Genomic DNA, 20,021 nt, shown 5'->3' on the forward strand with positions numbered 1-20,021 from the left:
GGAAAGCACCGACTGAGCAGAGCGACGCTGGGAGAGGACGCCTACCTGTTGCTCCACCTTCCTATTGGCGCGCAATGGGTGCGTTGGTTTCACAGTCTGGGAGAGCCCGGAGGAGGAGTTAGACGCCCGCCGCCCGGCTACTCAACACGTCAAGCCTCGCGACAGGGAGACGCAGCGCGGCAGATGAACTGCATCCACATTTTCATTCACAAATCCGGAGGGATTGATCCGACACTGCGGTTTGAGAGGACCCTTTTTTTGTATTCGTGTGCGTGCAGTGCGCTCACGTGCGGCTTTGGGACCGGCGGGTGAACCGGGTTCTATTGAACAGGTGTATCCAATTACCTGCTGATGCCCAACGTGACACACCTTACATACCGATAACTATAGCTGTCCAAGTTGGCACTTAAAGTACAGAGGGAAAGTTAATTGTGCTTTATTGTGACGCAGTTGTAATAATGTTATTAAAGTGTTGTCACTTTATTGTATTATTATACTTTTTATAAGATCTAAACACAACTAAATTCATCCACTTGAGGCTCCATCGATCCTGCGTTATCCATCCATCCATCCATGATCAATACCGAAGAAAGAAAATAAGGTTAGTGAGAGGAGAGAGGCTCACGTAAAACATGTGACACCTATTCATTTCTCTTTATCTCACCTGTGTATTTCTGTGATACCTGCCACATTAAAATAATAATTAACACCCACTTTTTATATGTTTGTATATCAAACTGATGACAGGTATGATGCTTTTTTATTGGAGGATATAATTTTACTCTTAATATGAATGGCGTTAACCTACAATCAGTTATATATATTTAATATTTATATATATATATATATATATATTACTCTTAATATGAATGGCGTTAACCTACAATCTGTTATTTATATATATATATATATATATATATATATTCAGCCTCCTGAAGGGGGAAGGGATAGTATATGTATACATATATATATATATACATAGATTGACCGCTGGGTGTCGCTGTTACTCACCTTACTGTTGAGGTCAACGTTATGTTTTCTGAGCTGATCTGGTCATCTCTTCAGGATTAGTTTGTCTCCAGAGACATATTCAGCTACTTATCACACAACACAATAACAGGTGTACGTAATGTATTGATGATTAATCTTTTTAGTCGTTATCATAAACTGATTATTTCTCTCAATATTACAATGTCAGGAATGACCCAGATCATGAAAAACAGAGGAACACATTCACCTTAAAAAAGTGAAACATGTACTTATTTGTGACCTTTTGGTGAGCAGCAGTGCCTCTACCTCCATGAGCTCGTCTGCACCACAGATAGTCTCCATCAACACTGTCATTATATCAGTTTGACTTTGCAACAGTGACAACAGGTTACACTCTGATGCACACAGCATGATGTGAAACATTTATAACTGGTTTGCTATTGACACAATGTTAATGTTGTGTACTTTATGGGGAGCTAAACATTCTTTAATGACTACAGACAAAGCACACAAAGTTGAATTAGCATATAATTAAATATAATTATTAGCATAATTAACCTCAATGTGCCTACTTGGCTTAAAACGGGTCAATCTTTGTGACTTGTACAAAAAAGTGACTTAAATAAAAATAAAATGTTGAACCTTCAATTTCCGTTTAATGGATGATCCATCCATTTATAAGTTAATGTTTTTTGATAAAATTCCTAAATTTGCTATAGTTATAGGCCAGTGCCAGAATTAATTAATTTAAATTAATTTCAAATGGTTTTAAAGTTAAAGAACAAAACTATTGAACTGTGAAACTCAACACATCTGTGTTACCATGAGAAGAAACCAGTGTCCTTAGACGTCGGTGTCTCGGTAATTATGATGTTAATAGGTGAGTTTCTACTGTTAGTGATCCCGTTTAAAGATAAGTGTTGCTATAAAAGAAAACCTGGCCTCGCCCCCTTTGAGTCAGTATGCACATTCATTTCTTTGAATGAGAAACCTGCATTTACAAATATGATCCCAACCAGCTCTGTTCCACAATTGTATCGTAATTGTTTCACGCGATTTTGGTCAGCAAGGTTGTGAACACTGCCGTGAATGAAGCACAGCTTGGTTGCCAACCATACTTCAACATACAACGCTCAACACATCGAGGCTTCCCCACATGGAATCTTAGTTTCATCACAGATGCCCCAATGAGTGCATCGCTGCTATTCCAAGTATGTCTGCATCACTGAGAATGGAATTCCTAAGCTTTGGGTTTGGCAACCTTTACTTCTGCTTCATGGACTACCACATTGAATATTTAATGTGTCCAGAGTTGGATAATTGAGGATGACCCGGTATGTCTGAGGCGGCCGTCTACTGCCGTTTGGGCAGAGAACTATGGGACAATGTTACGTTGTTTTGTTCATTTCTATTAAATACACTTCATCTGGCTGAACCTTGACAAGACCAAGAAGAAAAGGGACTAATAATAATAGTTTGTACTAATATGGCAGCCACGAAAAACAGCTGACATCTCATTCGTGGATAAACAGGCGATATTTGTCATGATTGATTTAAACTTGGTTTACTGATGCTGTATCATTGGGCCAACCCTTTGTGGAGAAGCTGTTTCTATCCAACCCCCCCCCCCCTTCCCCCCTCTCTTTCTCTTTCAGGATTAATGAGAGAAACTATACTGTTGAATATGTCAACTCACTCTTTTTCTCTTCCATGCCTGAGTGACCAGTCAGTTCAGCCACTCTTCAGGTTCTAGGCCTTCTCCACCAGTGATGCAACTGCATTCCAGACAAGCTCCACACATGCAGTCATCGTTTCCCCCCCCCCCCCTGGAATTCCCTTAAGACAAAACCGTCCATCACAGGAATTGGTTTGAACTTACAACATTCAACTCAAACGTGTTAAAAACCACATCGCCGTGTTTGTGTTTCAGACGTTGTGCATTAATCAAATGTTAAATACGTTGTTGTGCCTGCACTTCATTGAGGAGCCCCCCATGTGCTAGCCTGACAAACACCATGTAAACAGACTGTGATGACCCAACCCCCACCCACACCCCACCCCTCCCTCTTTCCCAAGCAGCCAACTGTTGTTGATAAATAGTTTGGGGCTGAGATACATTTCAAACTGCACGCCCATCATCCCCGGTGATCAGGAAACAGGTAAAACCAGAGGTGCAGGGGAGCTCGTCAGAGCAGCAAGGGTTGGATGAGAACCCAGCCTGCGAGCGACAACATGGGAAGGGATGGGCAACTCCAAAAGTGACGATATGTTCCTGACTCTATAACAGCTGATTTCACCTTTAGCCCAAATAATGTTTGATGGCCATTTGTGGCACGTGGTGAGATCAAACCTTTTTTGATCGGACCAAAAGAGCATCTTAACCTTTAAACTATTCAGATATATTAAAATCGATAACTGATTGTTTGTATTCATCCGAATGTGCTTATTAAGTTGTTTTGTGTTGCCTTACAAGGGTCCATTGACCCCTGAATCTGGGTTTCATTAAAATGGGCCTGTACCTCCATGACACCATCGACTTCCTTCACCACCATTGATGAGACAGTCCAATCACAAACAGGCTATGTGAGGATCGGAAGGTGGAGCTAAGCATTGGAACAGGGTGTGGTCCTGAAACTAGCAGGTCTGTTGTAGTACCTCAGGGTTTAAATTGACTTGAATGATCTCAGTCCCATAGTTGTCATAGCTGGCCTCTCACATTTTTACTAATCTTGCTTCCTTCCCCCATCTCTTACCTGTGAAACGTTCATCTTTTTTTGGGATTGCTTTAAAAAAAAAAAAAAGGGATCAGGGCCATTTGAGGAAAGCTTTGAGACTACCACCCACGGGGAAGCTCTGCATGCATGTGCTTCACTGATTGATCCATTTCTCTGGATTGAGTGCTGCCTGGCTGTGCAGCTGCTTTTCCCCTCACACAGGAGTGAGCGCTGAGGACTGGTGCTGTGCCGGTGAGTCACTTGTTACCAGCAAAGTATTTTAGCAGTTTCTGTGATCTCAGATTTGTATCTGTTAAAAAAAAAAAAAGGAAGCTCATTGTGTTCTTAGTGTCTACTTTAACTCACCGTGGTGTCTTTTGCCAGAAAAAAAATCTGTTTTCCAAATTGATAATGTGTATCTGGATTAAGACCTCAACACATTAGTTCTAAATAAAGTATGCGCTGTAGTGTTACACCCTGGAAATCTCTGATCAGCTCATATCTTGGCGGCTGAGGTTGGCTACGCTGGCTGTGAGGGCCAAGTTCTTTGCCTCACCTGTTTGACTTGCTCTGTTAGTCAGCAATGGAGTATTTCATTGTTTCTAGGCTTGACAGCAGACACCTGAAGTTTCACAATCGTCCATGAAACGTTCCTAGGTTGATTTTAAAAAATCTGAATTCATTGCTTTCTTTGCCATTCATTAAATAAAATCAAGCTTTTTGGTTTTAAGTATATTTAGTGTGAAAACTATGAGGATTTGTTGCTCACATGCTACACTTTCAATCAGGCAGTGAGAGGAGCTCCTGCTTCAGAATTTGTTTTGAGGGAAAGGTTGTACATGAGGGCCCTCCTGGGTGTTTGATGAGCCTGAGCAGCTGTCTCCTGTTTATTCAGTCAGCCGGTGGACAGGTTGCTTTGTCGCTCACCTGCCCAACCGACCTCTTTCAGCTCGGCTTCATCTCCTCTTTTGTCATTTCTTTTCTTTACAGTGGTTTAATTGGTAAATGGAACAAGGCGTCACCATGCAGCAAGAAGCTGAACCAAACATTTTAAAATACCATACATTTTTGGACTCGTGGATTGGTAAGTGTCTTTGTCTGTGATACAAATTTACTCCTGCTTTGTGAAAATATGAATGAACAACATGATGTGTAGAAAGTTTGAATAGTTTTTTGTTGTGTTTTTTTTTGTCTTTCTTGAAACTTTGTATAAAGTTAATTTACTGTTGACCCAGACATTTATCTATGTAATGCGAAATGTGTTTTCTTTGCTCTCCCAAGATGTCCGAGTCAGGGACTACCCACTGATGCAAGAACCCATAAAGATGACCAGCATCCTGATAGCCTATGTTATCTTCTCAAAATGCATTGGCCCTCGCATTATGGCAAACCGTAAGCCCTTCCATCTCAACATGGCCATGATAGTCTACAACCTCAGCATGGTTTTACTGAACGCCTTCGTGGTGTACGAGGTAAACAAAATCATTGACAAACAAGGTTTTTTTCTGCCTAAAATCCCAATTTCTTCACATGCCAGAATGCTTGTAACAGCTGCTGATGTGTGTTTGACATCTACAGTTCCTCGTTGCTGGCTGGGCCACCACCTACACGTGGAGATGTGACCTTGTTGACAAGTCAACCAGCCCAATGACTTTCCGAGTAAGTTAGTAAAATTTTCCTGGAAGTTGAGAAGCGCTCACTAATTGGGGTGTCCTTTAAAAAATAAATAAAAAAAGACAACATATGCCGCCTTTGACCTCAGGACTTAAATTACGTTTCTTCTTTTCACTCCTGCAGATGATTCGAGTGTGTTGGTTGTTTTTTATTTCAAAATTCTTCGAACTCTTTGACACAGTAAGGACATTTTCCTCTCTCCATACATTCATTTTGTTCCCACTTTAATTGTCTGACTTTGTTGCTACATATCTTTTGTGCTCGCTAACTTGAGCTTGTTCCACTTTTCTTTGAGGTGTTCTTTGTGCTGAGGAAGAAGCAAGGCCAGATCACATTTCTCCACGTGTTCCATCACTCCTTCATGCCCTGGACGTGGTGGTGGGGCGTCACCCTGACCCCTGGTGAGGTTTACTCTGTATAACATCAGTGTAAAGAGACACAAAACACATGGCTTAACATCTCCTCAAATTCCAGATTGACATTACTTTGCGTCCAGTACGATGCACTGGGGGAGGATCACCGTTCATAGAGTGGAGTGAAATGCATAATCTCCTGTGTTTACTTGTTTCCCCCTTTTCAAGCTGGAGGAATGGCCACCCTCCATGCCATGGTGAATGCAGCCGTCCACGTAGTCATGTACTTCTACTACCTACTCTCCGCTGCTGGACCTCGCTTCCAGAAATTCCTGTGGTGGAAGAAGTACATGACTGCCATTCAGCTTGTAGGTCCCTTTTTTTTTTTTACTTAAAAAAATAATAATTTCCAATCCATTTCCAGTGGATCTGGGTCAGAAGGAGAGTTTAAATGACAATGCGTCTTGTCTCTGCTGTTCCACAGATACAGTTCGTTCTGGTGTCCATTCACATCAGCCAATACTACGTCATGGAGAAGTGCGACTACCAGGTTCCGATGTGGATCTACCTGATTTGGATGTATGGCGTCTTCTTCTTCCTCCTCTTCTCCAACTTTTGGATTCAGGCCTACATAAAGGGAAAGCGGCTTCCTGCCATGGAGGAAAAGGCCAAACAGAACGGCGTAACCAGTGACGCTATCTCCGTGGTGGCCAATGGGAAACACCTGGAGAATGGAAACGCGCACCACTACACCAACGGCAAAATCTTCCTGGGAAAAGTAAAGGAAATCTGACTCTCTAGAGCTACCTTTGAAATGTCACTCGTATCTATAGCATATTGAAATGGCACCAATTTCAATATGTCACTTCTAAACTACGCAATTTCTACATAAATCTACTCTTCTTATGCACACTTGTCGGGATCTGCGTTTTGGTGGTGAACTCCGCTTGCCACATTGCGTTTGTTAGTCGTTGTGAAAACTAACTGTGATAAACACTGTATGGGAATTGGTGCTTATTTTGTCACGTATAGTAATCCTCAACTCAGGCTTGATCCACACAAGTCTGATCAACACTACTATTTGGCTGGCACTGTTGCTCAGTTTCCACTGAAGACCAGCACACACACACACACACGCAACTTCGACAGACTTTGTCAAAACAAAGCTTTCAATGTAAATGTCAAATATTTAGTTTTGTTCTGTTTTTATTTATCTTTTGAAATAAAACTTTTTTTAGATAAAGGTCTGTCATTTGGAAAGTAGTTATGATGTGCACTTTGTAATTAACATACACCTCAACTTTAAGAATTGTGGAAATGTGCTGTATATTACATTATACATTTCTTTTGTTGCAAAATTAGGTAGTGACATTCACATCGTTATATTAATCCACTGAGTTCTGGAACACTGGCATCTTCTCCCCTCACTGTGCGAGACCTGACTAGAAAGTACTTTTCCTTTTAATTATAATTGAATCAAGTGTGCTGTTTATGAATATCACTGCAGTGTGTATATATTGACCTTCCAGTGTTTTTACTGCCGTTCATTACACATGTGCACCGATGACCGTTGAAGGGTGATCTAGTTTTGAAGGACTGCTTTTAAAAAATTGTATCTGATATTTGCCACAATGAAAAAGCTGTTTATATATTACAATCAAGCCTCAACGTTCACTAGATCAACTTGTTTCTAAATTTTAGAAATAAAATCTCTAATTGTTTTGTAACTTGTTTTGCTTTTTAAATGTTTCAAAGTGATATCAGTTTTACCAAATATCAAATCTTGTCAAAGGAAATAGGAATGACAAGAATCCATCGATGACCTCAAGGATGCAAATGTTTAATTTAGTTTCAAAACTAAACCTTCAGTGTGTAAGGCACAACAAAAATGAGGAGCAGGTGGAATAGTAAATATGCCTAAAGGCATATAAAACTAGAATGGGCACTCGGTAGAGCGCATACCTTCGCATATCACAAGATTATGAACATTTTGGCATTAGTTGCATGCCAATTGGACAAAAATGTATCGTGCTATGGTAAAAAAAAAAGATTTTGACCTTTCCATGACCTTGACCTTGACCTTTGAACCGATCGATCCCAAAATCTAATCAAATGGTCCCCGGATAATCAATCATCCCACCAAATTCCATGTGATTCAAGAAGATTTGACCTGTTCATGACCTTTGACCTTGACCTTTGACCCGATCGATCCCAAAATCTAATCAACTGGTCCCCGGATAATAACCAATCATCCCACCAAATTTCATGCGATTCGGTTCAATACTTTTTGAGTTCTGCGAATAACACGCATACAAATAAATAAATAAATACACGGCGATCAAAACATAACCTTCCGCATTTTCAATGCGAAGGTAATGATGCAATTGAACCAAGACATGACTTTACACAAGTTGATTTTCTAGAAACGTAGGCTAAGCCCGAGTTGTTGCTTTACCATGTGACCCAGACAAGTCTCACAGCATGTTGCCACAATAACTGAGCTTAAACTAAATTGAATAGGCTTTATGAAAACCAATCAAATTCAAATTAGTCAGACTAACCCAAAAAAGCATGGCTCATTTATGAAACTGGCCCAAAGCCTGAGATTAGATTTTTGACTTAACACATTTGGAATAGTTATCAAAAAGAAGCGTAACAGTGTCCTCTCTAATAGAGCTTATAGTTAGGGCTGAATCAGCCCACCTGGTCCAGCCCCTGGATAACCTGCTATAGGCTTATGGGCTGCTGGTTTTAAGGTACACCAAGCTCAGCCTTAGATGAATTCATCTCTCCATTGCACATTAATCGCTTCCCCTGCGGAGTCTTTATGACTTTACATTTCATAGGGTCCATTGGACCTGGCTGTCTGATTCCCACTCCTCACTACCTCCATCTGCCTGATGGATTGTGGAGGTCTGGATCATGGTCAATGCCTACAGCAAACATTGCCATATTAATTGAATGCGTTTATGTAACTAATGCTCCTTTCTGTACACATGACACATTGATTTTGTCCAGCCTGGAGAGGGGTCCTTCTGTTGCCCTGCTGAAGGTTTCTTCCCTGTGAACAGTTATTTTTTATTTCTTGGGAGTTTTTCATGATCCGATGTGAGGTCCTGGGACATCGTATGTGTCCAGATTGTAAAGCCCTGAGGAAAATTTGTAATAATGGGTGACACAAAAACTGAAATGAGTAGTCAAATGATTTATTTATAACCACTCCACACTACATCCTGATAACATAAAAGCTAAATGAAGGTCATAAATACACAGGTTAAAAAACCAACACTTAACATGTTAACAGACCTGTGGAAACAATAGAGACTTAAAACCATTACAGCCCAATTGGAGCAGCACATTCCCAGTCACAGCTAAAACACTGGGTAGATATCTTTATTGTAGATTAAATAAAACACTTGAATAAGCATCCACCAAAAAACCATGGAAACAGAACAATTATCTGATTGACTGACTAATGACACCACGAGTTGATTTGACCAGCCCCTCCTTGGCCTTCTTTACAGGATCCATCTCAAAGCTCTTCCACAGACGGATAGTCTCGTCCCCAGCAACGGTCGCCACAGTGGAGCAGTCGGGGCTCAGAAGCAAACTGAGCACTCGGTCCTCGTGGCCTAGAACCCCACAATGAAAGGTTTAGACTAGTAGAACGCGACAAGGTCGCTGGATGTTTCCTTTTAGCGCGACGCAACAAGATGTGGTCCAATAATAAAAATATTTACCATTGAGCTCCGCAACCTTGGTGAGGGCGGGGTACTTCCAGATAACTACATTGTTGTGGGCATATCCATGGGCGGAGACCAACTCCTTGTAGTTGGGTGCAAACACCAGTGATGAGACCTGAAAAGAACATTTCCAAGTGTGATTTAAGAGACCCGTGTCACCTCAGATTTTCAGGAGTTGATTTCTTTAATAGACATTTGAAACAAATAGTCCATTTGTGTGTAGATACCTGGGACTGAGTGTCAAGTGAACTGATGCAGGAGCCACTGTTTACATTCCAGATGCGGATGTGACGGTCACTGGTTCCACCTCCTGATGCAAGGAGGTTTGGCTGCCACGGACACCAGGCCAAAGCCTGGAGGGACAAGCCCATTCAAAATTAAAAGTTAAATCCAAAATTAGAAATGCACACAGCCATTGGTAGAAAACACAAACGGTACAAATGGTTTCACCTAGAAGTTTTACTTTTAAAATAAATAAAAAAATCTTTACTTGCACATTTGGATGATTGCTCAACCAAAGGCTTTCTGCTAGTGAAAGTTTGAAGAGACTCACCTTTACAGCTCCTTGATGTTCACTAAAGGAGCGGACTGGCTGGCTGGCGGTGCCCTCCTGCACACGGGGCCATACATGCACCATGTTGTCATTGCCTCCACTGGCTAGGTACCGGCCATCGGGGGACCACTGCAGCCCGCACACCTCCTGTGTGTGGCCGGTGAGCGTGGCGATGTGGTGGTCTGCCACCCTCACATCATGATGGTGAATGTGTCCTGATCTCGAGCCACTAGGAGGCGCAACATTAAATTAGTTACAAATAAACAATCATTGGAAATGCAAGTTAGTCTGTTTTATAAAAAATAAACCGTACCTGGAGAGAACATGGTCATTCCAGCTGAGGCTGACAACTCTAGACGTATGGCTGGACATGCTGCGTAGACGCTTCTGGTTAAATACATCCCACAACTAAAAATAAAAGTGCCATTAAAAACTGAATCAGTTGTGAAGCAGTTCTTAGATTGCCAAACGTCCTTGTGAACTAAGGTGCATGGCCAACAGCAAAGACGGACCTGAATTTTGCAATCGCTGGTGCCGACAGCTAGGAAGGTTCCCTCTTTGGTCCAGGACAGCGAGCAGATGTAGTCCTCCTCACGCTCCAACGTCATGAGAAGAGTGACGTCTCCTTGGGTGGCATCCAACAGGTAAACACTATTATGAAGCGCAACTGCGAGAATATTTCGACTGCTCCAGTCCAGCAGATTCAAATCTAGAAAAATAAGGAGAGCAAATTAATGCGTGGCATGTACAGGAGGTGTGTCTTTACTGCATAACGATCAGACGACAAACTAATGTAGTGATCAATGTCTTCCCTCAGGATTGCCGTGATTCTAAAACGGGAACGGTTATGCACACATTGGCATCGAAGTATTAAATATAGACATGCATGAATGTTTTAAGGAAAACTTCCCAAGTGTCAAACTTACAGAAATCATTTCGAAGCTCAGGAGCATCCAAGATTCTGTCAGGAGTAGAAGATATGTATCTCGTCTTTTTGACAGAGGCAGGAGTTGCACCTTGACTGTAGAGCACTTTCAAGTTGTTTTGATAACCTGTAAATAAATACAAATATATAAAAACTTGTGTTGTATACATGCAATAATGTAGTCAAGCACCACGTTAAGAATCAAACATCCTTACCTTCGGGGGCATTCAATGGTTTCCCTCCCAGGTGCAGGATCTTTGCGTCTTCAATGTTGTATCCATTCAGGGCTATCGACCAGGCTTTCTGGGTTTCCTTTAAAGACAAACGTAGATCAATAAAAGCATTCCTCAGGTAAAGCATCATAAGGAAATGGATTAGGATAACCTACTGATGTTCCGGTTGCTTTGTTGGTGTCTACAGGTTCATTCTCCTTTGAGAGCAGGAAACTTGCCACATCCATTTGTTTGCCGTTTCTGGTGGGAATATAGCGGTCACCCCCCACTTTAGAGGGTGTGGATTTTTTGTTTTTGCCTAGAATACCACAAAATAAAATCGGGTTAACATTTGCAGGGCTGCAAGTACAGAGCTTTATTCAGTCTTACTTTGCATGAATAGAGAGTGGGGCACACATTACCTGGCGTTTTGCTCGGCGTTTTTGAAGAGCTGCCGGACACACCGGCAGACCTGCCCGGTGACAGCGCGTTCAGGGCCGACGCGCTGGACGAGCTGGCCTTCCTCTGCCACCTCGCCATGGGCCCGTTAGTGATGGGCATGTCCAGCTTCAGGATACTTTGGATGTCGTTCTCAAACCCAAACTGCGCCATTGTGATCCAATTTGTCACACAACCTGTAGTATATTAAAAAAACGCTACAATAAACAGGCTGTTTATTAACATGCGAGCAAGTTCTGGGTCTGTTGGCTCGTGAGGCGACGCATGCAGTGCTAATGCTAGGATCTCCGAGGTGACAAACGTGAGCAGTAACGTTCCTGAAGCGCCTGGTTCGAGTCGGAAAACGCCTTTCAATAAGGAAGAACATTTATTTGACATCAGCTAAACATTTGTGCATTACGGATAAAGCCTGCAGTTAAAACAGCGAGCTAGCGTGATCTCAACTAAAGTAAACGAACACAGGTTACCATTAACTTCAAATTAAGCGCTTTAAAAGTCAATTTGACACCTAAAGCCGAACGTTTACAACCCTCAAAATAAAGACGATAAGCCCACCTCTTCAAGTAAACGTGGAATACTCTGGAGCAGCACTTGGCTTTCTCTTTCGACTCCTGCTAAAGATTGAATTTCGTGATGATGACGCGACAAGGTTTAAATACCAGAAAGCGCTCCTGCTATTGGTCCGTTCAAGGAGCCCAGCCATTGCTATAGTAACATTTATCAATGCGCTTCTGTGATTGGTGGAGGAAACGTGACGTGCGCGGCAGCCTCCCCACCAAAGTATATCGCCATCTATCGGCGGGGGTATGGTACTGAATTAGTTGTGTCACGAAAACAATAAAAACAAAGATTTAAATGTTGATTTTTCGGAATAAGATTGGATGAAGGTTGCCTCACTTTAAATGCCAGCTATCACTTTTTTTTTATTTCATCATTTGTAGTTTGAGAAATTGTATTTGAAGGAAAATGACACTAACATTTGAATCACAAAAGTTGACGTCACTGAGATTACAGCAGGACACCTTAAATGTATCCTGGGTTAGTGTTATTGGTTATAGTACAATTTATAGAAGCATCCGAAAGGTACAATTCACTTTTCAAATGAAGTTGAATGCCAAACATCCACATAATATTGTGGAGTTTTCTGATCACTGGACACATCTTGATTTAAGATTTTTTTCAAATCCACCAATCTTCTGTTAAAGGAAGTACTGTAGCCTACATGTATATTAACCATATTCAACCATAAATATATATAAATATATATATATGTTTATAAATATATTAATGTAAAAACGTAAGTGTAATTCAATATAGTTAAAACTATGTTCTTGCCTTAGTAATACTAAAATCAAAGATGTTATCAATGCAAACAGAGGATCTTTTCTCTGCTCTTTGGTTGGACACCAAATGTAAACCTATTTATGGGATTTAATTATTGATATATTAGTTGTTAATCCGAGTTTATGCATTATGGATGGTGTTTTTGAATGGCAAAATATAAAAACTCCAAAACACTTGTGTTTTCTATTATTAACTTACATTATTTTGATCAATACATTCAAAATACTTTAATACATAGAAAATAATAGACTTGAGAAAAATACTGACATATTGCTTGGCTACTTACTTTGTGAATACACAATCTCGTTAAAGCAACAAGGAAGCATAAATTGCTGAAAATAAATTGTTTTCCTTCTCAGATTGTGTAAAAAGAAAAGAACAAAAAAGAATGTTGCTTGTATCAAGAATATTTCTTTCTGTAGACTTAGAACAATTTTGTAAATGAACACCAAATGTTAGACCAACAATCTATAAACCATTACACAAACTGTCATTTTAAAAATCATTGATGAGGTGGAAAGGAAATATAATCGTAAGGACCACTTGTGCATATGCGTATACATATCTGGTACTATGTTTATGTTGTCGTCACAAAATACAGACATTTAAAAATAATTTACGCTCATACAAGTTTGTGTTGATAGTCTATATTATTTATTCACCACAAAAATTCACTTAGAATTTCACACTGGAGACAGTATCACTAAGAAATATGAGAACCATAAGGATGGCATCTCAAACAAACACCACAACAACACAGCGTGGTCCACCTCTTTGGAGAACTGGACCCACTTACAGTGGTCCATTCAGTATTCAGCGTGATTGGTCCATCAGTGGCATAACATAACATTCGACTCAGCAGAGATCATCTGTCATGCATTATATACTGTACACACTTGAAATAGAAAGTTTATTTTATACATTTCCACATAAGTTGTTGAATTGAATAGCTTAGTCGAGAAAATATCATCCGTTGTGCAAAAATAAGCTTGTACATTGCTGCAGGCAGTGAACATGTTGACATTTCTTGGTGCGTATTCAATTAATAAGTATATACATGTGATCCATGAATTAAAGTGCATAAAATAATGCTGTTTGGAATCTGGACCACACGTGTTACATATGGTGGCTTTTGGTGCTGTAGCAACATTTTGGTTACATTCATGGAGCAACGCTGTCCACGGGACGAGGGAGTGGTAAATCAGAAAGTGGACCGTCAGCAGGAGGACGGGAGTAGAAAGCTCAAACGGGACCCGGTTCCACAGCTTTGAACTACAAGCTCCTGTAGCCGCTGCCCTTTGGGTCTGTAGTCGTTTCAGACATGTCTGTAGGGTAATGTACGATGGAGCCAATTACACCTGCAAGGAAATCAGAGAGCACAGATTAGGTGGATATTCATGAGTTCATCTAATATTAAACTTTATCATTCTTCTCCCTCCCTCCGTGTTAACTGAGCAGTCTACAGTGACTAAAGAGGACACATAGGGAGTGTTGTTTTCTTACCTCCAGGGTGCCTCAAACCTAGGAGAGAGTGAGAAAGACAAAGCACATGATTATGCTCTACATGTCCCTGTGAGCATGAGACTCCATACCAGAAATCATGTGACACGAGACGTTGAAAAATGTAGCCGTGTAGATGAGGGCATTTTAAAGCAGATGTAAAGATGAAAACGCTCCGGCTGTTTGCTGATAATATGCAGCACTTAAAACTGCCTTCTACTAAATGTTGCTGCATCATTAAGGCTATGCAACTTGTTTGTATTATTCATCCAAGTGGAAAGTGAAACTCCTATATACTCACCATGCTTTTTGGCGAGGCGGAGGCTGATTATGATGAGTCCTGTAAATACCAGGAACGCCAAGATTGGCATCACAAACTGAGGCACGGAAATTCCTGGAACTGGAAAAACATATGCAATTGTAACCCAACTGCATGGCAACCAACTGGCCTCTGTAAATTGTGAAAAAAAAATGTATCTTGTATTTTGTATAACCCTTTAATCTTGTAGCCTATAATGGGCCTCATGCAGGAAGAAATGTAGAAACTAAAGTCCTCTTATTTTTGCTTGTATCCACAATTTGTTCAAATTTTGTTAGTACCAATAGATTTCTGGGATTCACCAATGTTTTCGTGGTCGAGAGCATATAAAATACAAACGTTTTCACAGTGCACACATGTTGTCCAACATAAGGAAAAAAAGAAAATATAATAAATAAATGCATTAATATCATATTTATCAAATGAAATGTAGGTTTCATTTATGTTTTAGAGTACTTATAAAGAATAATAAATGTCTGGGCTAAACAAATTATAATGATCCAGTGATCCTAATTATGACCAACCCTAAACTTTTAGATGATATTATGTGCAATGCACATAATATAATTCTTGACATTCTGGTAAATGATGTTCGCTTTGTTAATGGTACCTCAGTTTCACTACTGCAGTCCTCCACTTCTTTGACATGAGCCAGAGCATTTGCACACTGAACGACATCTTTCCCATGATAGTGTTCAAGGGACGTCACCCATGCTAACAATGAACAATAGGCCACCAAGTTATGATCAAGTGGGATTAATTATTCAGAACACCTGGGTACCAGCACACTGGGAGGGTTGAGAACGTTTGGTGCATCTGGAGGTGACTTTGCTTTCTCTTTACAGACAGTGAAGAGAAAATGGAAGAGAATGTTGTAGATGAGGCCCACGGGGTCATGTGACTTGCATCAGCTGCCTCCAGCACCAGCGGCGGAATTCAGGCTTTTTATTTTTTTTAACACCGGTTTCCAAATGTTGAAATAGTCAAAACTATCAGGCAGGTCTGGCTTCAGATCAAACACATTTTTCTAATATTGTTATTAATTAAGTATATTATCACTAACATTGTATTGAGAACAGGGGATGAATGAGTAATGTAGAATGGGTTCTGCGTGTGCATTTAGCATAAACATCTTTTAGTTTATATTCTAATACTTTCACACTTAATGGAAATGTGTTTCTATAAGAGGATGAAGGGCTGAATGCCATATGGGGGGGAATTACTGTATATTATGATACAATTAAAAAAATTGCACAAAAATGATGGCTCGAAGACACCATTATAGATATTGTTAACTTCAGAAAGTTTAAGTTAAAATCCGTCCCACAGCACAAATACTGCAGCATCAACAATGGGGTCGTTTCAAAGACGTATTTTGTGGGTAACATGTCGTCGTTAGATTTGACAAATTCTAGCTCAAGATGATAAGTTACAAAATGTGCTGTCAAAAGCAAGAAAGAACAACAACCTGACGGCTCCTCCGAAAGCATCAGTTCTCTCATCAGATTGATGCAGCCCTCCCGCAGGTGGGTGCTCTCCGTCTGTGTGCTCGGCTCCTCCCGGTCCCACACCGCTTTGAAAGCCAGCGCTTCCGGTCCGTGGGCCCTCCACGTGCCGGTGTGGTCCAGAGTCAGATAGACCTTCCCATCATAGAACACACGGTCGGCCCAGTGCAGCTGAGACCCCTCCAGTATGCATTCACGAGAACGAAGGACAGTGTGGTTTCCTAGGGAGGAAGAATAAAGGCTGTTAACATAACTGTTACATAACATCTGACTCACCATGACATGAGATCTGAGGTGAGGCTTTGATTATGTCCATTTGTACAGTTGTCATATTCATTACTAGTTAATTATTACTTTCTTACTCATAACTGAAGTCTGGTTAAAACTGACAAGAGTTGGAAGAAATGGATCCGCTGACATGGTCTGGATGATGCCATCAACTTCCTGGCTTTTGCCAGTAAGAGAGACCCCATTGAGAAGGACCTGCTCCACGACCTGCTGAGCACCCACCACCCGCCGCTGCTGGACCTGCACGATGACGATATCTAATGAGGGGAAAACAAAATGCATACATTAACAGAACAGAACAGCCAAAAGAAGGTCGGCTACAAATGTTGCAGGAGGCGTTTAAGTCAACGGAGAAACCGGAAAGAAAACAGGAGAAGTAAAACAAGCTAAAGTTTAACTTGTGCAGAGAATACTCAAATGTTAGAAATTAATACTGCATGAATATATTTACTTTGCAAAAATATAAATGGATAACAACTGTAAAACAAAAAAGATTCATCAGAGGAATGGTCCTTTAAATTATGAATGCATTCACATAAAGTCCTTTGGGTTTTGTTTTGTTGGTCCAAGTGTCCATTAATCTGCTTTCCAGTGTAATTAAAAAGTAGTGTGCACGTATCACAAGCTGTTTTATGTATATCAGAACAATGCAATGCCACCTCACACCGACAATAAGTTTTGTTTTGACACTGCCAGGTGGGATGGGGTATACTAAACCTTTAATTTGATCCAATAAAACACCCTACAGCACTATGGCCTCATAAATACCCAGAGAGGAACCAACATGTACCGAGCCCTACATGTCACGAGCACAGGATTTATTGCGAGGCTATTGCATTGACGAGTACAGTTGTAAACAGAGTCAGCTGTGCAGTTAGAAGCGGAGGAGCAAAAGCATCAACATAAATCAATCTACCAAACTGAACTAAGGCAAAGAGACACTTACCTACAGGAACGGGGTAGCCCAGGGAGAAGTCGCATGACATCAGCACCAGCATGCAGAGTAAACGCATTTCTGCCGTTACTTGTTGACGACTTAAAGCCCAGCGCGTTCACCGTCCAGGGTTATAAATAAACTCGTTTTAAGCCATCTACGTGAAACCGGCGCACGAATAACCTCCGAGAAAAGAGACCCGAACTCTCACAAACACTTGTAGACGGCCACAGACTCTAGTGGGCTACGCCTCTCTTCTTCTTCTTCTTCTTCTTCTTCTTCTTCTTCTTCTTCTTCTTCTTCTTCTTCTTCTTCTTCTTCTTCTTCTTCTTCTCCTTCTTCTTCTTCTTCTTCTTCTTCTTCTCCTCCTTCTTCTTCTCCTTCTCTCCTTCTCTTCTTCTCCTTCTTCTCCTTCTCTTCTTCTCCTCCTCTCCTCTCCTGCTCACTACGGGTTCCTTTCCTTTAAATGTGCATTCGTCTCGCTCCTGATTGGCTAATGCTTGGTGGCACGTGACCTGGAAGGCTCTCCGCCAGTTTACCGGGGTGGTGCTCCCGTGAAACAAACACACAGGCGCCGGGAGTCCCAGGAGAACATCCGAGAACATAGCTCATTTATTCCGATTTTTGCGAGGTGTTTAAAGGTGTTTTTGTTCCGTATTTGTAATTCACTACATGTATCTGATGATATAGTTAGTGATTAAAATATGTTCCACCTCATAGGCTCATCACCATAACACGTTAAGCCTAGAATCCTCCTCTGTGGTAATGATCCAACACTGTAATACATGATAAAGTAACACTGACTGCATAACGAGCACGTTTACTTGTTTTACCTTAAAGTAAATTCAGACAATACTTCTTCATTTGAGTCATATTTTATAGAGGATTTTTACTTTACTTCCACGTGGTGGTATAATGCTTTAAAAAAATACATAAATGATCTGAATACTTTTCCAATCAAAAATCATAGAAGAAAGAATTAGTATAACTTAAAAGTGGAGTTGGATTTTTAAGGATCTCGGTGCAGTTTCATCTGCTCTGCTGCTATACAATCTAACAAAATCAACACATTTCGCTGCTTTCATGACAATTTTCCTCAAGTAAATCTTTTGTGTGGGATAATCGACCTTTTCGTAATATTCTCCAGGCTGCAGTGTAGCAGGAAATAAATGGTGATTCTAAAACCTGTTGTTCTCTCGTGGTTAACAGGTTTGTGTAGACCAGTCTAACTGGCCAGGCGGTGGTCATGCAGTCTGGATTTAGTTGATGTCTCTGCTCACAACATTTTCTTTAGGAGACGAGAAACTTGGAGTTATTTGACACCACGTGTCAAAAGTCTGTCTGTGACACTCAGTTGGTAGACAATTGACTTTTTCTGTTTATTTATTCCTGTATTCCCTCTGAATTGTCTGAAGAACTTGTCATGTTCTAACAATTTATTTGACCTTTATTATATACATTTTTAAATGAAGGCCTATGTATACAATATTAATTTTATATATTCATGAATGTATTACATACAGACAAAAAATATATGTTTTTTTAGCAAGTTATTAAGTAACTCTAACTGCTGTGTGCCATGTCAATGATTCTGTGACATGCAAAAATGTTAAGCCGATGTTCTACTTATAGGCACGTTCTGGTCATCTCAGTCTGCCAGTTCATAATAAGGTCAAATAAATTCTGCATTCCCATCGTTATCGTATCTTATCTGTCATATGAAAAGTTCCAGAAAGAAATGACGCAGGATCATTCGAATGACGAGATATGTTGTGCCAGTATCTACACTCCAAAAAAAGATTGGAACCCTTCTTAGAGGTGACACATTTAAATATGGTTTGATGCATTTAATTAAACCTATTACAAAAATGAAGATATTTATATGTAATGGGTGTACACAAAATGTAGAAATACTTTCATCTATTGGATGTATTTAGGTTAGATGGTGTGTATATCAAAACAAAATACATATGTTTAATTGGGGACTATCTCGCGCTCTCAGTCGTCTTTCCGTCTTTTCTTCTGACTGTGACCTCACCAGATGCAGCAAGATTAACTCCTACCAACTAAATTACTTGGTAAGTAACTGTATTTGTTTTTCATAATAGTTTAGAATGAACCTCGCTACTTTATTACTTTTCTCCCCTTCTTTTTATTATTTTATTACTTTGCATTACTTTATTACTTCTTTATTTGTTATCACTTTTTGCTTTTAATTACTTTTTTATTTTTTCATTACTTTTTTTCTTCTTTTTATTACTTAATTATTTTTTATTACTTTATTACTTTTTATTATATTCGGGGCTGTTTGTGATAACAGTGATGTTGATCCAATAAAGGACGTGATGGCATAAACAGTCGACTGTGAGAGTGCAGGGGACTTCAATACGGCCTGCTTTGCAATAATCAAATGACGACAAACTTAAACCACACTTTTATCAACCATGAATACACTTGTGATACTTAACTTTAAAATGGAGCTACTGACTTTGGAAGGATTTGCAAGTT

The 20,021-nt window shown here is 40.3% G+C and overlaps 3 protein-coding genes across 3 annotated transcripts; 1 reads left to right on the plus strand and 2 right to left on the minus strand.

The window, feature by feature from the left end:
* Positions 1 to 3,718: 3,718 nt before the first annotated feature.
* elovl1a (ELOVL fatty acid elongase 1a) lies at positions 3,719 to 7,458 on the plus strand. Its single transcript, XM_056420984.1, has 8 exons — positions 3,719 to 3,956; positions 4,695 to 4,788; positions 4,986 to 5,176; positions 5,283 to 5,363; positions 5,502 to 5,558; positions 5,674 to 5,779; positions 5,960 to 6,099; positions 6,216 to 7,458. Exons 2-8 carry the CDS (start codon positions 4,710 to 4,712, stop codon positions 6,522 to 6,524), a joined length of 963 nt encoding a protein of 320 aa, XP_056276959.1. The 5' UTR covers positions 3,719 to 3,956; positions 4,695 to 4,709; the 3' UTR covers positions 6,525 to 7,458.
* Positions 7,459 to 8,921: 1,463 nt separating this feature from the next.
* On the minus strand, positions 8,922 to 12,254 carry cdc20 (cell division cycle 20 homolog). The gene is made up of 11 exons (XM_056420980.1): positions 12,179 to 12,254; positions 11,587 to 11,799; positions 11,341 to 11,483; positions 11,168 to 11,264; positions 10,954 to 11,079; positions 10,540 to 10,736; positions 10,341 to 10,435; positions 10,028 to 10,256; positions 9,702 to 9,827; positions 9,472 to 9,589; positions 8,922 to 9,363 (listed from the first exon to the last, which is right to left on the minus strand). Exons 2-11 carry the CDS (start codon positions 11,774 to 11,776, stop codon positions 9,188 to 9,190), a joined length of 1,497 nt encoding a protein of 498 aa, XP_056276955.1. The 5' UTR covers positions 11,777 to 11,799; positions 12,179 to 12,254; the 3' UTR covers positions 8,922 to 9,187.
* Positions 12,255 to 13,594: 1,340 nt separating this feature from the next.
* On the minus strand, positions 13,595 to 17,853 carry LOC130197976 (uncharacterized). The gene is made up of 6 exons (XM_056420985.1): positions 17,526 to 17,853; positions 16,654 to 16,836; positions 16,255 to 16,512; positions 14,769 to 14,867; positions 14,471 to 14,488; positions 13,595 to 14,325 (listed from the first exon to the last, which is right to left on the minus strand). The coding sequence occupies exons 1-6, from the start codon at positions 17,590 to 17,592 to the stop codon at positions 14,240 to 14,242; spliced, it is 711 nt and encodes a 236-aa protein (XP_056276960.1). The 5' UTR covers positions 17,593 to 17,853; the 3' UTR covers positions 13,595 to 14,239.
* Between the last annotated feature and the right edge of the window lie 2,168 nt (positions 17,854 to 20,021).

The sequence above is a fragment of the Pseudoliparis swirei genome, chromosome 8 (assembly GCF_029220125.1).
Source record: "Pseudoliparis swirei isolate HS2019 ecotype Mariana Trench chromosome 8, NWPU_hadal_v1, whole genome shotgun sequence".
Classification (NCBI taxonomy): Eukaryota; Metazoa; Chordata; class Actinopteri; order Perciformes; family Liparidae; genus Pseudoliparis; species Pseudoliparis swirei.